General features: G+C 48.6%; 1 protein-coding gene across 3 annotated transcripts in view; it reads right to left on the reverse strand.

Moving 5' to 3' along the window:
- Positions 1-445: 445 nt before the first annotated feature.
- Positions 446-22,829, reverse strand: part of LOC139549153 (neuronal PAS domain-containing protein 1-like) — a 40,276-nt gene continuing 17,892 nt past the window's right edge. For 2 of the 3 annotated variants that reach the window (XM_071359313.1, XM_071359312.1), the window contains exons 4-12: positions 13,720-13,787; positions 12,164-12,253; positions 8,250-8,424; positions 8,047-8,165; positions 7,582-7,778; positions 6,666-6,772; positions 6,204-6,351; positions 3,574-3,686; positions 446-3,255 (exon numbers count right to left, since the gene is read on the reverse strand). In XM_071359313.1, coding sequence (XP_071215414.1) covers positions 2,264-3,255; positions 3,574-3,686; positions 6,204-6,351; positions 6,666-6,772; positions 7,582-7,778; positions 8,047-8,165; positions 8,250-8,424; positions 12,164-12,253; positions 13,720-13,787 — 2,009 coding nt within the window. In that variant the 3' untranslated portion in view covers positions 446-2,263. The remainder of the gene's footprint in view (positions 3,256-3,573; positions 3,687-6,203; positions 6,352-6,665; positions 6,773-7,581; positions 7,779-8,046; positions 8,166-8,249; positions 8,425-12,163; positions 12,254-13,719; positions 13,788-22,829) is intronic. The other variant, XM_071359314.1, reaches the window with a different exon arrangement.

A 22,829-nucleotide genomic window follows, 5' to 3' on the forward strand; every position in this document is an offset into this window, starting at 1 on the left:
TACAAACACTGCCTCAGTCATGCAGACGCGCACACACACACACACCCTTTGTCTAAATCTTCAGAGCCATTACTAAGAGAGCTTTGGCTCATAAACCTGGATATACAGTATACTGTTTAACAGGCATGTTTTCTCTGCACCACATCAGGCCAGGGTCACTCTAACCTGGTCTACAGGGACCAATATGGATGATGGTTTTAACATCAGGTACTTTTTCATGAACATTGTTATGCACCCGTGTGCGGGGCAGGTATAGATAAACTCAGCCATCACCTTCATCTTTCAATGTCTCGAGACATAAAGTCGAGATGACTTGAGACACAGAGGCATTTTAAGACATCTTGAGGTACATTCTGAAGGCATGTTTTTAGACAGGCAGTAGCGCGGCCCACTCTTACCGACAGTCAGTCAGACACAAGAAGGAAATAAGAAAACTTTCTTGTACTCCTCTTATGGAATATTTTATTATCGTCATCAGTACCATAGTATTTATACATTGGTTCGTTTTAATTTGAAGATCAGAAAGGGATGGTATATTCAGAAATATTTGAACAGAAAGGGGTTAGAGTCACTGATGAAGCAGGTACGTTTAAAAAAACTAATCTGGTCTTATTGTTGTAGAGCCAGTGGAATTACAACCGACGCACAGACGAACAGACATACAGACGGACAGACATCCCCTCGTATGACAGACATGGTCCTATACAGCTGACATCCGACCCCGTCCATCAGTAATTCTTCAATCTATAACCAGGACAGCGATTTAAGATTGGGACATTTTAATCTCTAGAATTTCAGTTTGCGATGATGATCTTTCTCTTATGACCTCATAATATTTGGGATGGGATTTCTGGAGATGAGTATAAAAATGGATATCTTTGATATGATTTAATATATGTTTTCCACCCCACCTCTAATGACCTAATATGGATGTTTCCGGACAACCACTTTGAGAACAAAAAGCTACAGTTCTTATTTCATTGACCACAACTGTACTAAATCCCCATGGTCATATTTGAATGACAACACGTTTAATGACCGCGTTTTAAACTCCCGTGGTCTTTCTTTAATGACCCTACATTTTGTGGTCCGTTTGTGGTATTCATCATGACCACTCTGTTATTTAACCCTTAACGCACACAAGGACATTCAAAAGTGCTATGTGTTCATAACAAATTTCAGTAAGTGCTCGGACAAATGTGAATAATTCAAAAAAATATCCCCCCCCCCCCCCTCCCCAAACCCTTTATTATGAATACATTTGTAGAGGGCTTCTGAATTAAACTGTGGCATTTCCCAAAGTATGTTCTCTAGTATAAGACAATAGTTTTTACACCTCTCCCACTCCACCGTATGGCAACAACATAACAATATAATAGTACTATGGCTTTCATCTCAAACCCAGCACAGCCCAGCGTCTTTCACTTTCACAACACTTCATTCTGTAGGATCGTTTTCAGTTTTTACAAGACTGAAAACATTACAAAGTGACCAGCCAGTAGAGGTATTGTACGTCCCCCTCCCATACCTTTCTTTCCCAGACGACATCGTGACAGAACAGCCTCAGAGTGGAATGGAATGTATCTGAGACTCCCCTCACTCTCTGTGCTTTCACTGTTTTAAACCCTCTTCAGTTTTAAACCCTCTTCAGTTTTTAACCCTCTTCAGTTTTAAACCCTCTTCAGTTTTTAACCCTCTTCAGTGGGGTTCACATTGTGGGAGGAAGGATAACCCGAGATGTGTTCAAATATTATTTTGGGCGTCCGTGAGATTGGCTCAGACCTCTATATTTCCACCTCTGTGTCAGAGTATAATTTCTAACTCCGTTTAAGAGATGATTCAGTATTTCACGCAAAAATGGAGAAAAAAAATGTCATCCATTTTCTTTTTCTTTTTTTTTCCATTCACACAGAAGTCAGTCTGACAGGCTCAGGAACAGTTGTTATAATACTAAGGAAGGAGTAGTGAAGGTGTGTATGGTCCTGTCTCTATGTACAATATGGCTTTAGACATGGAACTCTGCACAGTCATGTAACAGCAGCGGAGAGAGGATATGGTAGAGCAGAGAAGGGGACAAAGCTTGGACAACTAGTGGGGTAAAGTTAAGTGTCAAAGTCCACTTTGAGTGTCACCCATCCTGTCACCTGTGTCGGACACCATCTGACTCCCCACGGAAGCTGTGCAAATGGTCCTTTGTTCAGTTTCACAACCCCATATGTCCCAATGTCCTGCCCCCATGTCTCTCTCTAGCCCCACCTCTCTTTCAGTCCTCCTCGGACCCTGCGGCCCCCCTCAGTCCGTTCATACAGAAGGGGTTGAAGGGATTGTCCGAGGCAGAGAACCCACTGAAGGAGGGCAGGCCAGCCAGCCTCTGGAGGTGAGGGAAAAAGGCTGGGGGGCCCTTGTGGTGGTCGGAGCGCAGCCCCTCAGCACCGGGGTGGGAGTGGGGCAGCTCTGGGGGCGCATAGCGGATGGTACTGGGGGCGTACAGGCTCTGTGGCCCCTGGGGGCCGAGGGCCAGGGGGTGAAACAGCACCCGTCCTGCAGCACCCCCCGCTGCCAGTCTATGCAACAGCTCAAAGTCAGGCCCGCACCCTCGGCCTCCAGACAACATTCCCCGCTCCTCACAGGGTAGAGGGGAGGAGCCGGACATCGGAGGGGACATGGCGGGGGAGGGCGGGGTGAAAATACCATTGGGTGGGGCTTCACTGCTGGAGGAGGAGTCCGGGATAGGGGTGAGGGGACTGTCGCCGTTCAGGCTGCCGCAGGGTGTGTGTGTGTGTGAGGGTGGAGGTTGTATGTGTGAGGAGGTGTGGGTGTGTGTCCAGCGACCCCCTGCGGCCAGTGCCTCATGTTCAGTCTTAATGTTGGGGTGGCCAGAGAGAGGCGAGGACACTACACTCTTCAGGTGCTGGATTACCGCACGGCCGTTGTGCGCCCCGCCGCCCCTCATGGGGGTCTCCTCGCCTCGTTTCGAAGGCCCCTCCTCTCGTTTGACCCTCGCGCTGTCTCCCCCATGCTCCCACTCTCTCTCCTCTCCCCCGCTCTCGCTGCCCAGGTCTGAGGAGGCTGACACACTCCGCTCTCTCTGGCGGAACTCTTCCAGGCGACGCCGCGTTTCCGCGGGAGCACCCTCAGTGTCAGACCGCAGCGGACGCTTCCTCCTGTCCCCTGATTGGACACCGGGATTATAGATCTCTCTCAGTTTAGAGTCAGGGTCACCTTTACACACAGAGCTTTTCATTGGCTGTGGGCCTGGGGAGGGGAAAAGAGTTGGATGTATCATTACATTGTAGTCATTTAGCAGACACTCTTATCCAGAGTGACTTACAGGAGCAATTAGGGTTAAGTGCCTTGCTTAAGGGCACATCGACAGATTGTTCACCTAGTGGTCTCGGGGATTTGAACCAGCGACCTTTTGATCACTGGTCTATTGCTCTTAACCGGTAGGCTACCTGCCGCCCCATCATGTGTGTTTGTGTATGTGTGAGCGATTCAATGTACAGTACAAGTGTGTGTGGGATTGCAGTATGTGTGTGTGTGTGTGTCTGTTTTGACTGTGTGGTTCCCTACCCCGGGTTTGTGGTGAGTGTTCCGAAGGGGAGGAGCTGGCTTTCAGACGCTCCACCCTCAGACTCTCTGGGAGCTGCAGCAGATCCAGGGGAGTGTCTGGGAGCTCTGTCCGACTGAGAGAGAGAGAGAGGGAGAGCGAGAGAGAGAGGGAAAGAGAGAGAGGGAGAGCGAGAGGGAGAGGGAGAGAGAGAGGGAAAGAGAGAGAGAGAGAGAGAGGGAGAGAGAGAGGGAAAGAGAGATAGTGAGAGAGAGAGAGGGAAAGAGAGAAAGAGAGGGAAGAGAGAGAGAGAGAGAGGGTGAGACAGTAAATATAAGATAATAAATGCACCTTTTACAGCTCTTGAGTGCTGCAGCAAACCACTGTTTATGTCTCCTGATTTAGCAGGATGGGTGCAGTGAGTACTTTACAGAGAGCTTTATTGGTCTTAGATTACATTGTGTATTTTGTTTTGTCTCCCATCAACTTCCTTCACACCATTACCCTCATCTATCAACAACAACCAGCCTCTCCAACTAATACCTCCCATCAGCTTCCTTCACACCATTACCCTCATCTATCAACAACAACCAGCCTCTCCAACTAATACCCCCCATCAGCTTCCTTCACACCATTATCCTCATCTATCAACAACAACCAGCCTCTCCAACTTATACCTCCCATCAGCTTCCTTCACACCATTACCCTCATCTATCAACAACAACCAGCCTCTCCAACTAATACCCCCCATCAGCTTCCTTCACACCATTACCCTCATCTATCAACAACAACCAGCCTCTCCAACTAATACCTCCCATCAGCTTCCTTCACACCATTACCCTCATCTATCAACAACAACCAGCCTCTCCAACTAATACCTCCCATCAACTTCCTTCACACCATTACCCTCATCTATCAACAACAACCAGCCTCTCCAACTAATACCCCCATCAGCTTCCTTCACACCATTACCCTCATCTATCAACAACAACCAGCCTCTCCAACTAATACCTCCCATCAGCTTCCTTCACACCATTACCCTCATCTATCAACAACAACCAGCTTCTCCAACTTATACCTCCCATCAGCTTCCTTCACACCATTACCCTCATCTATCAACAACAACCAGCCTCTCCAACTAATACCTCCCATCAGCTTCCTTCACACCATTACCCTCATCTATCAACAACAACCAGCCTCTCCAACTAATACCCCCCATCAGCTTCCTTCACACCATTACCCTCATCTATCAACAACAACCAGCCTCTCCAACTAATACCCCCCATCAGCTTCCTTCACACCATTACCCTCATCTATCAACAACAACCAGCCTCTCCAACTAATACCTCCCATCAACTTCCTTCACACCATTACCCTCATCTATCAACAACAACCAGCCTCTCCAACTAATACCCCCCATCAGCTTCCTTCACACCATTACCCTCATCTATCAACAACAACCAGCCTCTCCAACTAATACCCCCCATCAGCTTCCTTCACACCATTACCCTCATCTATCAACAACAACCAGCCTCTCCAAATAATACCCCCCATCAGCTTCCTTCACACCATTACCCTCATCTATCAACAACAACCAGCCTCTCCAACTAATACCCCCCATCAGCTTCCTTCACACCATTACCCTCATCTATCAACAACAACCAGCCTCTCCAACTAATACCTCCCATCAACTTCCTTCACACCATTACCCTCATCTATCAACAACAACCAGCCTCTCCAACTAATACCCCCCATCAGCTTCCTTCACACCATTACCCTCATCTATCAACAACAACCAGCCTCTCCAACTAATACCCCCCATCAGCTTCCTTCACACCATTACCCTCATCTATCAACAACAACCAGCCTCTCCAACTAATACCCCCCATCAGCTTCCTTCACACCATTACCCTCATCTATCAACAACTACCAGCCTCTCCAACTAATACCCCCCATCAGCTTCCTTCACACCATTACCCTCATCTATCAACAACAACCAGCCTCTCCAACTTATACCTCCCATCAGCTACCCCCAACCCGCTGTATCCAACAACCCCTCCCCCCCTATTGCACGCACACACACACACTAGCCACCCTTGCTCTCCCGTAGCCAGCCCTGCTCCACTCAGGAGCCCACCCGTACAGAACTGAGCCCAGATAGGATCGGGGAGGGAGGGGGGGCTTCTGCTGGAGAAGTTAATGAGCTCTTGTAATTACAGCACTAATGAACTAAAACACCATTCAGACCCAACATTCTGACATCCATTTGTTGTAATTATAAAGCGCTGCTCCAATTAGTATTGTAATTCAGCCTGTTCCTCTTGTTTTTGTCCGACTCCTCTCTTGCTCTGTGCGTGCACGTGTGTCTGTTTGTCTTTGAGTGTGTATGTGTGTTTAGGAGCTGGGAGGTTGTGGGTCCTGAGACAGAGACAAAGGAAAATATAGAATTTCCTTGAATCCATGTGCGAAAACTTGTATCCTTTAGGCGTTGTGAATGAGCAAAGCCCTACGTAATGAGATAATGAAATGTATTCGCCGTCTTTACAGTTTAGTATATTAAAATTACGGTGGCCTGAAGGAGTCGGACTCTCTGTCTAAGAGCATAATGCTGGACGTGTTGTTACCGTGAGGCTACTGTGGCGACGGGGCTGACCTGATGACATAGTTGACCCAGATGACGTTGCGTTCGTGGGGGGCTTTGTGGTTGATGGAGACGGTGGCACAGGACTGGACCCACAGATAACCCCCTCTCCTCTGGAGCCAGCGGTAGTACCCGGTCACCACCTGACCCTTCCTCAACACTGGGAGAGAGAGGGAGAGAGAGAGAGAGGGAGGGGACAGGGGAGAGAGGAAGAGAGTAAAGAGCGAGTTGGCATAGCACTACAGGACGTTGGCAGCAGAGGGCGCTGATTGCAAAATATGAGCTTAGTCAAAATGTTAACGTTCAAAGGTAAACGCATGCACGCGCACGCGCACACACACACACACACACACACACACACACACACACACACACACACACACACACACACACACACACACACACACACACACACACACACACACACACACACACACACACCCACACACACACACACACAGGGCAGTGACTCACAGTCCTCATGGCTCTGTCTGATGTTATCCAGGTCTTCTACATGGATGAAGTGGTAGCAGGTGTGTCCCACCACCTCTGCCGGGCTCAGGTCCATGTACTCTGAGATCCTACAGGGAACAATGATGGTATTATCCACGTGATGTAAACATATAGACACACATACACAGGCAAACAAACACATACCATTTCTTAATGGAGTCAAATACAACCATAAAATTATTCACAGTCCAACCATATATGCACCTCATAAAGACATCTGCCCCTGTGTGTAGCTGTGTTGTTGTGTTGTTGATGTGTTGTTGTGTCGTTGTGTAGCTGCGTTGGCGTGTTGTTGATGTGTTGATGTGTTGTTGTTGTTGTGTCGTTGTGTAGCTGCGTTGGCGTGTTGTTGATGTGTTGTTGTTGTTGTGTCGTTGTGTAGCTGCGTTGGCGTGTTGTTGATGTGTTGATGTGTTGTTGTTGTTGTGTCGTTGTGTAGCTGCGTTGGCGTGTTGTTGATGTGTTGATGTGTTGTTGTTGTTGTGTCGTTGTGTAGCTGCGTTGGCGTGTTGTTGATGTGTTGATGTGTTGTTGTTGTTGTGTCGTTGTGTAGCTGCGTTGGCGTGTTGTTGATGTGTTGTTGTTGTGTCGCTGTGTTGTTATGTTGTTGTGTTGTTGTGTTGCTGTGTTGTTGTGTCGTTGTATCGCTGTGTTGTTGTGTTGTTGTGTTGCTGTGTTGTTGTGTTGTTGTGTCGCTGTGTTGTTGTGTTGTTGTGTTGTTGTGTTGTTGTGTAGCTGCGTTGGCATGTTGTTGATGTGTTGTTGTGGGTCGTTGTGTCGCTGTGTTGTTATGTTGTTGTGTTGCTGTGTTGTTGTGTAGCTGTGTTGGTGTGTGTTGTTATGTGTTGTGTGTCGTTGTGTGTCACTCTAGCTGTACCTGTTCTCGCAGTAGGTGACCTGCAAATCCATGTTGACCCGGAAGACAAACATCTGGCTCTCCATGCGCACCTCGTTCAGCGTGGAGGGAGGGAGCGTGTGCGCAAGGGCCACCAAGCCCATTGGCCGACGCACCGAGCGGGCTGAGCCTGGCACCATGGCAGGGCGACAGCGGATTCGCCCGGTCACATGGATCACCTGACAGGAAGGGTTTACAGCAACTTGCATGGTTGTACATGTACAGTGTCTCTACTAAATGAACGGTGAGTAGTCCATTACTAGAGTTGCAAAACTCTTGTAACTTTTCAGAAATTCTCTTTTTTTTTACAGAAATCCTGGTTGGAAGATTCCTGGATTCACGAGGGAATAAAGAGGAAACCGGAATTTTGCTACCCTATACATTACAAACAGTCTGAATGATTTCTAGGAATGGAGAGTTTGATTTCTCTATATATGTGTCTCTTACTCTGACCTTGTAGCCGGAGGACTTGACGTGGAGGCCTCTCTTGGTGAGGGTGGACTTCATACGGATGAAGAAGCCTCGGTCAGGAGGTTCGTTCCCAGGAGAGAGGGGGCTTGAGGGGGCTGTGGAGAGACAGGGGGAAACCACATTTGGACCAGATCTAGACAACATCAGTCCAGGCCTACAGACATGTATGTGAGACGTACCAGGCTCGGGGGTCCCGGCCAGGGAGGATGTGGAGGCAGAGCTGGAAGCGCTCTCGGGGGCCACGTGGCAGCCAGCCTCGGCCCTCAGGTGGGGCCTGATGCCCAGACGCTCTGCCATCTCCACATGGTCCGCTGGGTGGATGTAGTCAAACACACTGCTGCCCGTCAACTCCACCTAAACACAATCAAATGTAGAGATGAGACACAAACACTCATGCATGAACACATGAATGCACACAACAACGCACACACGGACGCACGTCGCACACACACCCCTGAGCTGGGGGGCAGACACAGATTACAATAATACACATCGGGAAGGATACAAATCTGCTGTATTTGGTGATTAAAGTAAGCTGAAAGACACCAGGGATATACCATCTGTGAAGGTCAGATTTGAATCTGTTCATTCATTTCCTATTATTATTATTATTAATTCATAGCGTATCCAGCCCACTCCCAGAGAGGGATAAAAGACCACTAACACCTCCCAGCTATCATCCTCCTGCATCATAGTGTCCTACTCAAATCCTTTAAGGTGAGATTCCATTTCATATGATAAAGCGCCTGCCTGCTCCCTGCCTGCCTGTCTGCTCCCTGCTCCCTGCCTGCTCCCTGCCTACCTGTCTTCTCCCTGCCTTCTCCCTGCCTGCCTGCTTCCTGCCTGCTCCCTGCCTGCCTGTCTGCTCCCTGCCTTCTCCCTGCTTCCTGCCTGCTCCCTGCCTACCTGTCTGCTCCCTGCCTTCTCCCTGCCTGCCTGCTCCCTGTCTGCTCCCTGCCTTCTCCCTGCCTGCCTGCTCCCTGCCTTCTCCCTGCCTGCCTGCTCCCTGCCTTCTCCCTGCCTGCCTGCTCCCTGCCTGCTCCCTGCCTACCTGTCTGCTCCCTGCTGGGCTGCCTGCCTGTCTGCTCCCTGCCTGCTCCCTGCCTGCCTGCTCCCTGCCTGCCTGTCTGCTCCCTGCTGGGCTGCCTGCCTGCTCCCTGTCTGCCTGCTCCCTGCCTTCTCCCTGCTGGGCTGCCTGCCTGCTCCCTGTCTGCCTGACTGTCTGCTCCCTGCCTGCCTGTCTGTTCCCTGCCTGCTCCCTTCCTGCCTGTCTGCTCCCTGCCTGCCTGCTCCCTTCCTGCTCCCTTCCTGCCTGTCTGCTCCCTGCCTGCCTGCTCCCTGTCTGCCTACATGTCTGCTCCCTGCCTGCCTACCTGCCTGCCTACCTGCCTACTCCCTTCCTGCTCCCTTCCTGCCTTTCTGCTCCCTGCCTGCCTGCTCCCTGTCTCCCTACATGTCTGATCCCTGCCTGCCTGTCTGCTACCTACCTGCCTGCCTGCCTGGCTGTTCCCTGCTGGGCTGCCTGCTTGGCTGCCTGCCTGCGGCCTCACACCCTTGTCTGTAGGACATACCCATTTATGAAGGATTAGATCCATTTAGTGTGGGCTTTATGGGATTTCCAACAGGCATTCAAGGACATCACAGCCAGAGAGCTGAGTGAGGGAGCACAGATGAAGTGTGAATAAAGAGAGAGAAAAGGAAGGCTAACTCCTGTAAAGTGTAAAAGAAAAAAAACACAAGGAGAGAGGATTCGAGTAAGTAGCGAGGGATCAGCGGAGAGATCAAAGTTTTAAAACAGCCCGGTGTTAATGAGTTGCTCGAGCTAAACGAGACGTAAACGGACCAGAATCCCCTGGCAGAGACAGGAAGTCAGCCCTGGAGGACCCCAGGCTTCCCACAGTCCTTTGCCCTCCCCCAGTAAAAGGCAATACTGACGTCTGTGGTACTATACCTGTCAGTCTACCGTCACTTCATCACAGGGAGGAGAGGGAGAGAGAGAAAACTAACGGGGAAAGAGGCAGCTGAAAGATAGAGGTAGAGAGAGGGAGGAGAGAGAGAGGAGAGAGAGGAGAGAGAGAGGAGAGAGAGAGGAGAGAGAGAGGAAAGTGAAAGGAGAGAGAGAGGGACACAGAAAAAGATACAGGTATAGTGTGGGGGGGTTGAGAGAGAGGGGGGGGGGGAGAGACATGATATAAATAATAGCAGGGAGCTTTAATATGTATGAGGCATCCGGGCAGTCGTCCACAACACACTCTCAGCCCGCTGCTGACGGATGGGAGAGGAGAGAGGGAGGGGGAGTGATGAGGGCTGCATACTAACCAGTCCAGGATCAATTCCCCGCTCCCTCCATTCCTCCTTCCTCCCTCCTGCCGTGCAGGAGGTAAGGGGGGTTGAGCAGCAGGACCTGGGGTCCCGGTTCAGAGCGCGCCTCTCCGGCCAGGAAACCTGGGGTGAGGGACATGATCACCTCCAGGTAGCAGGGGAGCGGACGGCGGATTGTGCCCTTGGTCAAAGTGCCTGACCTTGGCTAAGCCGTCTAAGAAACCCCACTGTCTGGAGAGGGGCCCCATGGGTAAGCCGGGGCAGAGGGGTTAGGCTGGGGGACAGGTCAGGGCGGTCCACAGAGAGATCCATGTCCTCCAACAACAACCACCAGTTATATTTCCCTTCTCTCTCTCCTCCCTGAGAGACAGGGATTTGTTCTATTAAAGTGTGCATGCCCTTTCTCCCACCTCCTTCCCTCTTTCTGTCTCTCTCTCTTTTTTGTCTTGCAGTCTTTCTCTCTCTGTCAGTTTTTCTAAACGTGGTACTGTGTGTTTTGGAGTTAAGGTAAATCTTGATTGTAATTTTGTTTTAAGGCTGGTGTGTTTAGTTCTGTTTGAGGAGATTTGACTAGTGAGGCCATCTGTTTAATGAATAAGAATGGCCTTTGTTGTTTACCTATTCAGTCCCATGATGCATTTCACTTCAACTTCACATTTAAGCTCTATTTACATACCAAAAATGCTTTCCATTGCCATTTGGCTGTGTAGTCTTTTCACACCTGTTCAGATATATTTCATAATTAGATTTTAAGTTTGTGTTTACCAACAGTTAGCAAGAGAAATACCAAACTGTGACACAAACACACCGGCACACAAACACACCGGCGCACACACACACACACACACACACACACACACACACACACACACACACACACACACACACACACACACACACACACACCACTAATAACTAGCCTCTCTCCAGGACAGTCCAATCCAACCAGGGGCAGACTCCCAATTACACCCAAATCCCCCTTTTTAAAACCCACTCAAATCCCACCGCCATCGAAATGTCCTCCCTTATTTCTCTCTCTCATTCTGTATCCCCCATCCTTTTTTCCCAAACATATCTTATCCCTCCCCTCCTCCCTCCCTCTCCCTCTCCATCCCTATCTGTCTCCCCGTCCCCCTTGGTGTTTTTTCTCCTCCCCACAATCAATGGAGCTTTTAAGATGCCTATCGATTTGCTCCCTTAGACAGGCCCTGCGCGCAGGGGCGACACTTTGATTGTTGGGCCAGTAATTACTGTTATTATTTATGCATCTGGTCGAAATGGCAGGACTTAACATTCACAGTACAAGAGGCCGCAGGCAATCAACAAAGGTGAGCACCTGGAGGGACGAAGGGAGGGAGGGAGAGGGAGAGAGAGAGAGAGAGGCAGAGAGAGAGAGAGAGAGAGAGAGAGAGAGAGAGAGAGAGAGAGAGAGAGAGAGAGAGAGAGAGAGAGGCAGATAGACTGAGAGGGAGAGAGAGAGAGAGAGAGAGAGACGGAGAAACTAGAGAGACAGAGAAACAGAGAGACAGAGGGAGAGAGAGTGTGTGAGAGAGAGAGACGAAGAAACTAGAGACAAGCAGAAGAGAACAGTCAAAGACATCTAGACACACACAGAGGTGGGAACACACCAAAACACATTACAACATCTGATATGAAAAGAGATTTGATGGGAGTAACCTGAGTGAGTGAGTGAGTGAGTCAGTGAGTGAGTGAGTGTGTGTGACAGAGAGAGTGTGTGTATGAGTGTGCGTCCATGTACAGAAGGCCTTACCTGTGAGAGGCCCAGGTAGATGGAAACCGTCTCTGATATGTAGAGGAAGCGTCCCTCTGAGCTTACCACAAACACAAAGCCGTCCAGAGACTGTGGAAGCAACACACACACACACACACACACACACACACACACACACACACACACACACACACACACACACACACACACACACACACACACACACACACACACACACACACACACACACACACACACACACACACACAGACAGACAAATTAGAGCAATTAGTGTGTATCGAGCAAATTACAATGAGCGTCTGCCTGCCGCTGGAGAACCACCAACAACCAGCCCTTCACCGCTCAGTCTCTCCCACCTCTCCCCCCTCTCCCGCCCACATCAACAGTCCTGTCTGGCTGGCCCCTCAGGTACACACGACACACTACTGGTAAACACCACCAGCCTGTTCAGAGAGTCAACAAGGCACATTAAACACAGAGCAGGCAGACACCAGCGGAGCTGTTTCAATCAGTGTTAATAACAGTAGGACGGCATGGTGTTTCCTGTTGTGTTGTGTCTGTCTGCTGACCAGAGACACCGGTAGGTAGGTAGAGACAGAGGTAGAGACAGGGAGTGGTGATTATGATGGTAAGTGAAAGGTATACAGCCACCCCATTAGGAAGGACTCCTTCACAGAATAATATTCGTCGTAATAACAAGCATTCACACAAGTGAGTAGCGGCGGTGTGCTGGGAAGCTAGGGCCACTTTGCTGAAGAAAGATTGCTATTTTGGCAGCGGCGCTTAAAGTGGCGGTAATTTATGCAACTGACACATTCAGTATGCAAATGCGAGTGGCCGGGGTGTGGGGCGCGGCGAGCCCGGCTGAATGGTGGAGAAATAAAGTGCAATTATCATGCTATTACTGACAGAGGACGGCAAGAGGAAAGAATCATAGCGTGTTCTGAAGCCCTAATTTGATTTCTATCAGCGCCGCTCCTCCTCAGAACGTTCGGCGCAGACGGCAGTCTTTTGTCTTAGCACACCTCGGTCATTTAGGACATTCCATGCACCCCATCTGTCACCCTTCTCCTCTTTCCCTCCCGCGTTCTATCGCTCTCTTTCTCTTTCCTGTCCACTGCAGTCATTTGTCGTTGTTTGATAGTAGTAATACGGTGGGGCAGTGCGATGTTTTTGTGTTTTTTTTCCTAACGAGTGTTGACTGGCTGGAGGAGACGTCAGAGGGGGTTCAAGCACGTCTTTAAATGCAGGAGGAGACGTAAAAACAGAGAAGCAGCGTCACACTGTCAGACTGTCACAGGAATAAATATGGCTACCTTTTCCCACTAAAATTGCAGCATGCTGTGACGATATTAATATTTACAGGGTTGAATATTTGAATATTTTTTGAAAAACATTTAAATAGATTAAACGTGTCAACAAACAAAAGTGCAGAGAATTCACCTCTTGAATAACCTGGCTAAATTGTGTACTATTTTAAAATACTGTTTGTTCTCAATGACACGCTTATATAATAAATACTTTTGAAAGGAACCCTGTGTGTGTGTGTCTGCGTGTGTGTGTGTGATGTTTACCTGTAACAGGTGTGCTCCCAGGTGCTGTTCGAACATGTCAGTGGCCAGAGAGTGGCAGGAGCGTCGCACTGCAGGGACACAGATCGACACACACTGATCGACACACATCAGATCGACACACATCAGATCGACACACACAGATCGACACACATCAGATCGACACACACAGATCGACACACATCAGATCAACAAACACCAGATCAACACACACTGATCAACAAGCACTGATCGACACACACCAGATCAACACACACTGATCAACAAGCACTGATCAACAAACACCAGATCAACACACACTGATCAACAAGCACTGATCAACAAACACCAGATCGACACACATCAGATCGACACACATCAGATCGACACCCACCAGATCGACACACACCAGATCGACACACTTCAGATCGACACACGTGTCACGCCCTGACCTTAGTTCCTTTTTTATGTCTCTATTTTGGTTTGGTCAGGGCGTGAGTTGGGGTGGGCATTCTATGTCTGGTGTTCTATGTTGTCTATTTCTTTGTCTTTGGCCGTGTGTGGTTCTCAATCAGAGGCAGCTGTCTATCGTTGTCTCTGATTGAGAACCATACTTAGGTAGCCTGTTCCCACCTGTGTTTGTGGGTAGTTGTTTTCTGTGTTGTGTGTTTTCACCATACAGAACTGTTTCGTTTGTTCGTTCGTGCTCTTTGTTATTTTGTTCAGTGTTCAGTTGATTTATTAAAATACATATTATGGACACTTACCACGCTGCGTATTGGTCCAATCCTTCCTCCTCATCTTCCCAGGACGAGAATCGTTACAGAACTACCCACCAAAAGAGGACCAAGCAGCGTGGGAATGGACTCCTGGACATGGGAGGAAATCTTGGACGGCAAGGGACCCTGGGCACAGCCGAGAGAGTATCGCCGTCCAAAAGAGGAGCTGGAGGCAGCTAAGGAGGAGCGGCGACACTACGAGGAGTTGGCTCGAGGAGGCGTGCACGAGAGGCAGCCCCAGAATTTTTTTTTTTGGGGGGGGGGGGCACACGGGGAGATTGGCAGAGTCAGGTAGGAGACCTGAGCCAACTCCCCGTGCTTACCGTGGCGATAGAGTGACTGGGCAGGCACCGTGTTATGCGGTGAAGCGCACGGTGTCCCCAGTGCGCACGCATAGCCCGGTGCGCTACATCGCAGCTCCTCGCATCGGCCGGGCTAAAGTGGACATTGAGCCAGGAGGGATGGTGCCAGCTCAGCGCATCTGGCCTCCAGTGCATCTCCTCGGCCCGGGTTATACTGCACCAGCCCTACGCACGGTGTCCCCGGTTCGCCAGCACAGCCCAGTGCCGCCTGTTCCAGCTCCTCGCACTTGCCGGGCTACAGGGGGGATCCAGCCAGGACGAGTTGTGCTAGCTCTGCGCTCGAGACCGCCAGTGCGCCTCCACAGCCCAGTGTATCTGGTGCCTCGGCTAAGGAGGAGGCCTCCTGCATGTCTCCCCAGCCTGGTGAGTCCTGTGCCTGTGCTAAGCCCTAACCCTCCTGCATGTCTCCCCAGCCTGGTGAGTCCTGTGCCTGCTGCCAGAGCCAGGCCTCCTGTGTGTCTCTCCACTCCAGTGATGATCCGTGGCACGAAGCCTCCAGTGATGATCCATGGCACAAAGCCTCCAGTGATGATCCATGGCAAGAAGCCTCCAGTGATGATCCATGGCAAGAAGCCTCCAGTGATGATCCATGGCACGAAGCCTCCAGTGATGATCCATGGCACAAAGCCTCCAGTGATGATCCATGGCACGAAGCCTCCAGTGATGATCCATGGCACGAAGCCTCCAGTGAGGATCCATGGCACGAAACCTCCAGTGAGGAGTTATGGCACGAGGCCTCCAACGAAGGCCGTCTGTCCGGAGCCTCCAGCAACGCCCTCTAGTCCGGAGCATCCAGCGACGCCCTCTAGTCCGGAGCCTCCAGCGTCGCCCTCTAGTCCGGAGCCTCCAGCGACGCCCTCTAGTCCGGAGCCTCCAGCGACGCCCTCTAGTCCGGAGCCTCCACTGACGCCCTCCAGTCCGGAACCTCCAGCGACGCCCTCCTGTCCTGAGCCTCCAGCGACGCCCTCCTGTCCGGAGCTGCCAGAGTCTCCCTCCTGTCCGGAGCTGCCAGAGTCTCCCTCCTGTCCGGAGCTGCCAGAGTCGCCCTCCTGTCCGGAGCTGCCAGAGTCGCCCTCCTGTCCGGGGCCTGCTGCGAGGGTCCCCAGTCCGGGGTCGGCGGCGAGTGTCCCCGCTCTAGAGGCGCCACCTAAGTGGGCCAAACCAGAGGTGGAGCGGGGTCTACGTCCCGCACCAGAGCCGCCACTGCGGTGAAATGCCCACCCAGAACCTCCCCTATAGGTTAAGGTTTTGCAGCCGGAGTCCGCAAACTTGGGGGTGGGGGGGTACTGTCACGCCCTGACCTTAGTTCCTTTTTTATGTCTCTATTTTGGTTTGGTCAGGGCGTGAGTTGGGGTGGGCATTCTATGTCTGGTGTTCTATGTTGTCTATTTCTTTGTCTTTGGCCGTGTGTGGTTCTCAGGCAGCTGTCTATCGTTGTCTCTGATTGAGAACCATACTTAGGTAGCCTGTTCCCACCTGTGTTTGTGGGTAGTTGTTTTCTGTGTTGTGTGTTTTCACCATACAGAACTGTTTCGTTTGTTCGTTCGTGCTCTTTGTTATTTTGTTCAGTGTTCAGTTGATTTATTAAAATACATATTATGGACACTTACCACGCTGCGTATTGGTCCGATCCTTCCTCCTCATCTTCCCAGGACGAGAATCGTTACAACACATCAGATCGACACACATCAGATCAACACACATCAGATCGACACACATCAGATCAACACACGTCAGAGATATGAGGCAGCTAATCACTTTTAACAGATTCATTGTTAGTCTGCAAATAAAAGTGATACTTAAAAATAAAAATAAATTAAATAGTAGTGTGGTTGATTTAGCTGCCCTAAGGGAAATGGCTGTTTTTAACACACACACAGGCAACCAGGCACAGACACACGCACACACACAGCCTCACCACTCCTAATGCATCCCAAACACAAGCTATTACAGAAGCATTGCCATCAAAGTAGAGCTGTTTACGGAGGTAATTACAACTGAGAGAAAGAGAGGAAGACAGAAATAGAGAAAATGAGATATGGAGAGAGAAACCAAAATAGAGATATCAGAGAGGGAGAAAGATGGATAGAGATTGTGTGTGTGTGTGTGTGTGTGTGTGTGTGTGTGTGTGTGTGTGTGTGTGTGTGTGTGTGTGTGTGTGTGTGTGTGTGTGTGTGTGTGTGTGTGTGTGTGTGTGTGTGTGTGTGTGTGTGTGTGTGTGTGTGTGTGTGTGTGTGTGTGTGTAAGAGAGGGAGAGAGAGAGACAGGGGTTAAATCCACAATTCCCGTTTCTACTGTTTTATGTCAAATTGGTTGTGTGTGTGTGTGTGTGTGTGTGTATGTGCGTCGCTCTGCCAGGTTTGTTTTTTTAACACTGCATTCTGAACAGGCAGCGGCATTGTGTGTGTGTGTGTGTGTGTGTGTGTGTGTGTGTGTGTGTGTGTGTGTGTGTGTGTGTGTGTGTGTGTGTGTGTGTGTGTGTGTGTGCGTGTGCGCGTGCGTGCGTGCGTGCGTGCGTGCGTGAGTGAGTGAGTGAGTGAGTGAGTGAGTGAGTGAGTGAGTGTAGGGATCGCCAGATATCCCTGTCCATGTGTCGTTGCAAGGATTTGGGAAATCAATACACGTTATGACAGCAAAATTAAAGTGCTGTTCTGGGTTACAACTGAACACGGAGGTGGGGGGGGCACACATCCATCCCCCATCCGTCTGTTCATCGTGTCCCTGCCATCGGTCAGCCAACAGAAGAGAAGACATTCCTTTAGACCGGCACACACATACAAACCCCGCCCCCCCCCCCCCCTCCGCCACACGCACACACACACTCTCAGAAATAAACAGTTGCCGGACAAAGCCCCAGTGCCATTGTGAGATTGGGGTCCCCATGTGTGAAAGCTTAGGAATATCAATGAGGCTGGTCCATTCAGGCTGAAAGGGGGTCTGGGGCTGGGGACCTTACAGCCACAACTCAGAAGCTAACCCAGAGGGGGAGGGGACCCTGTCGCTCTGCCTGCCTGCCTGGACCCTAGTGGGGCTACGGGGAGAGGGCTGGCCCACTGGGGGTCTGGTACCAACCCCCATAACACACAGCACCCCCCCCCCCCCCATTGGTCCCTGGAGATGCTGCTGGTGATCAGTGGCGATGAATACTGTCAGGGGGCCGGAAGAAATGGTGGATGTGACATGAGGCCAGTGGGGCTGACGGATGAGTCTACACACAGATCCATTTACTACAGTCACTCCACCCGCCTGCCTGCCATGCCTGGGGTCACACAATTGGGCGGCCAAGAAACCAAAACAGCCTCAACAGGGTGTGTGTGTGTGTGTGTGTGTGTGTGTGTGTGTGTGTGTGTGTGTGTGTGTGTGTGTGTGTGTGTGTGTGTGTGTGTGTGTGTGTGTGTGTGTGTGTGTGTGTGTGTGTGTGTGTGTGTGTGTGTGTGTGTGTGTGTGGTGATGGTAATGTTCAGGGGCCTTACGAAGGTGCAGGGTATCTCACCCTGAGAACAAAGATCCTTCTGTGTTAGTGGAAATAAGTGTGTGTGTGTGTGTGTGTGTGTGTGTGTGTGTGTGTGTGTGTGTGTGTGTGTGTGTGTGTGTGTGTGTGTGTGTGTGTGTGTGTGTGTGTGTGTGTGTATGTGTGTGTGTGTGTGTGTGTGTGTGTGTGTCATAGGAGAGCTCTTGGGGTACCTTCTATCACATTGACTTTTAATTAGCTTGGCTAGATTTGCTCTCCGTGGTTTAATTTCATTTGTGGAATGGGATGAAGCGTCCACGTTAATTACAGTGTGACTCGCAGGTCAATTCTGGGGGTCTTCCTGATGTTCCTCACTGATAGAAGAGAGAAATTTGATTGCTTGATATTTATGCTTCTGTTCTATACATAATTTAGTCCAAGTTCACTCACCCCTCCCCCACCTCTTTTTAAAAAAACTTTCCACCCCATAGCTGTCGACCTTTAAACCTAGTTATGATGTTACCATGGGAACCAAATAAGGTCAGGTTCAAAATTATTGGCACCCTTGAAAAAGATGAGATTTTTTTTATTTTTATAAATAATCCAAATACTGAACTATATTGTATGTATGCTAAACAAACAGGACTATTATATTATTTATACCAGTACAATCACTCAGATAAAGAGAGTCATATTTAGATTTTCTCAAAAAGACAAGGGTCAACATTATTGGCACCCTTGTGTTCAATACCGTTCAATACCTCACCTTGCAAGGATAACAACAGTGAGCCTTTTTCTAAAAACAAAATATGAGATTGGAGAACATATAGTGCCTTCAGAAAGTATTCACACCCCTTGAATTTTTACACAATTTGTTGTGTTACAGCCTGCATTTAAAATAAATGAAATTGAGATTTTGTGTCACTGACCTACACATAATTACCCATAATGTCAAAGTGGAATTATCTTTTAAGAAATGTTTACAAATTAATTAAAAATGAAAAGCTGAAAAATCTTTAGTCAATAAGCGTTCGACCCCTTAGTTATGGCAAGCCTAAATAAGTTCAGTAGTAAAACATGTGCTTAACAAGTCACATAATAAGTTGCATACAAAGATACAGGCATCCTTCCTAACTTGCTGGAGAGGAAGGAAACTACTCAGGGATTTTACCATGAGGCCAATGGTGACTTTAAAACAGTTAGAGAATAATGGCTGTTTAAAGGAGAACTGAGGATGGATTCAACAACATTATAGTTACTCCACAATACTAACCTAACTGACAGAGTGAAAAGAAGGAAGCTTGTACATAATAAAAAATATATTCCTAAACATGCATCCTGCAATAAGGCACTAAAGTGAAAACAGGAAACAATTTGACAGAGAAATGTACTTTATGTCTTGAATACGAAGCATTATGTTTGGGGAAAATACTTATGTGAATACTGTGTGAATACTTATGTCATTGAGATATTTATGTATTTAATTTTAATATATTTGCTAAAGATTCTAAAAACATGTTTTCAGTTTGTAATTATGTGGTATTGTAAGGTTCTGTATTTATTTTCTTAGTCAACCTTGTGATCTGTTTCGTTGTGTTCTTGATAGGTAGCCCTGTTTCTTTGTGTTCTTGAACATAGCCCTGACTTTCATTTTTGTTCATTGATTTCACCTGTGTTAGTTACTCACCTGGTTTCATCAGCTCCTTAATTAGTTCAGTTCATTCTGTTTGTGCCTTTGTGAGGTATTGTTCGTTTTGACTCTACTAAGCCTTTTCCTAGCTCGTTTGTGAGAACCAGTTATAGCCTTCAGTCCTAGTTTTGATTCACCTGCCTGTTTGCCTACCTGTGTATGACCATTGCCTGCCCGTGACCACGATTCCTGCCTTCTGCGAAGGTGAAATCTATACCTTTTTTCTCCGTGAGTATTCATTTAAGAAAACCTCACCTCTAATGAATACTCAGGGAGAAAAAGGTGTAGATTCCTGAGTGGAGTGCGGCAGGTGTCGTGGTCACATTTTGATGTGTGCTTGGGGTTATTGTCTTTTTGTCTTTCTGGAAGATCTACTAGTGGCCAAGTTTTATCCTCCTGGCAGAGACAACCAGGTTTTTGCCAAAAATGTCCTGGTACTGGGTAAAGTTCATGACTTTAACAAGGGCCTCAGGACCAGTGGAAGCAAAATAACCCCATAACATCAAAGATCCCCCACCATATTTTACAGTAGGTATGGGGTTCTTTTCTGCTTATGCATCCTTCTTTCGACGTCAAACCCACCGCTGGTAGCCACGCAAAGGGCTCTATTTTCATGTCATTTGACCATGGCATCAGTTCCAATCCAAGTGCCAACGCCGTTTAGCATACTCCAGGCGTTTACATTTGATGGATGACATGAAAATAGAGCTCTTTGGCCACGCACACCAGTGGAATGGTCTAAGTTCCCTCGTAAAACATTTCAGAAAATGACTCAGTGAAAGTTATTGAAAACTGGGGTGGCAATCATTTTGACCCCTATATTTTTGAGAAAAAAATATTACTTGTTAAAAAATTATATTTCTCTGAGGAATTGTTTAAAATAATATAATTGTAAAAAAAAAATAAGCATACCATATAACTCAGTATTTATTTTTGCTCATCTTTATCAAGGGTGCCAATAATTTTGGACCTGACTGTAAATAACCGCATGTGGTTCATCTCTTTTTCTCTTTTTTTACTCAAGTTTGCTTATGCTAGTTGTCTTTTCATGTCTTTTCATCACCTAGCAACTTGTTTACTGAACTCCAATTTTCCAAGAGAGTGTGTGTGTAGTGCGTGAGAGTGTGTGTGTGTGTTATTACCCCTGTAAGAACAGACAGGGTTTGAGACGACAGACAGGAGAGAAAAAGCAACCATAATCGCAACGTCCTTCTCCACCGCAATTATCCTCTCACTCTGCAATCCCTCTCTCGCTCCCTCCCTCTCTCTCCCTGTTTCTCTTTCACTGTCGCTCCCTCACTTCTTCCGCGGTCGAACATAATTTGAGTGCAATTAACTTCCTTTAAAAGCCACCGCTGCTTTAAACGCCGAGAATTAGGTGGGAGGCAGACATGGAGAAAGTGAGGGAGAGCGACGGAGGAGAAGTGATGAGGAGACAGTAAGACAGAGAGAGAGAGAGAGAGAGATGACAGAGACAGACAGACAGAGACAGAGACATGCGAGGCAGACAAAGTCAAAGTCAAGAGACCGCTAGAGAGAGCGAGAGACAGAAAGAGGTGAGTTTGACCTCACAAACAGTGACAGAATATTTTTTCCGATTGGTCCATGGTTTCTGTTTCGGTGTCTTTAGAAGATCTTAGAGGCTTGTGTTGAAGAGTCAGCGTGTGCTGTCATTAGACAAAATCTCTACAATATTGTAAAACTGCAAAATACTGAGATGCCTCGGGAAAATAGACAGGTCAACATTTGGCATTTCTACAGGGTGGAAGTCATATCTGCAAGAGAGATTCTCTCTTAAAAGCTCAAATCACCTGTGCATATTCAGTAGTCTTGAATAATACATGAAATTAAAGGTTCAGGACTAACGCTCTCCACTGTAGACCCAACCTACACCACACACATAATGGGTGAAAAAGCATCATCTTTGAGAGATTTTACTTTTCCTCATCTGGTCCTCTCCCGTTCTACCACTCCTTCGTTTTCGTCTTCCACCACCCATCCATATATCTCTCTCCTTCTCTTCCCGCTCTCTCGCTGTGTGAAGGTCATGCAATTGATTTTCCTCTGTCTATTCATTTTTCAAGATTGGCTTTGAAACGTGGGAAGCAGACAAAAACCACACTACCCCCCCCCCCCCTCTCTCTCTCTCCCTTACCCCCGTGGCCCTCACCCACCCCAACCCCCACCGCCCAAACCCCGGGAGGAGGAGAGGAGAATGACAGAGGAGGGAAGCCACCGCAAGAGTCCCCTTCAGGATTCCGTCTGGACACATAATTCCACATTCCTACAGTGGAATTACAGCCATGCATCACACTGTAGGTACTTAAATGTCTAACTACAGGCACCATGATGCAACAGCAGGGTTGGGGTTTAGAGGTTTTTGGACCCGTTACGAAATGGACCTGGGGCTTTCCCGCCCAGACCCGATATGCATTAATTAAATGTTCAAATATAGAGACCCATTTCGAACGGACCCGAGGACAACTAGACCCGTTCCGTATAGACTTGGTCGGATCCAGACTTGGTTCGATACGAATGAGGGAAGCAGCAGAAAATAAAAATGTTTAAACTACTTTATTAACCGGAGCTAATAGAGCGTCAGAGGAGCGAGAGAGAGTTGCCACTCTAGCAGGCGGGGGAGAGGCCGTACTGTGAGTGAGTGGCACAGGGAGCAGGGAGGGAGAGAAGAGAGACAGCAACCAACCAAGCTGCCTCGCGCTATAGTAGACTAATAGCTGCCATAGCTAGGTTATTTCTCATCAAATAGGATTACATAGTCACTATCGTGACTGCATCAAACCGGGAGTAGCTAGTTAAGTTAGCTAACGTTAGCTAGCTATGCTAATTGAGGC

Source organism: Salvelinus alpinus, chromosome 22, assembly GCF_045679555.1.
Source record: "Salvelinus alpinus chromosome 22, SLU_Salpinus.1, whole genome shotgun sequence".
NCBI classification, from domain to species: domain Eukaryota; kingdom Metazoa; phylum Chordata; class Actinopteri; order Salmoniformes; family Salmonidae; genus Salvelinus; species Salvelinus alpinus.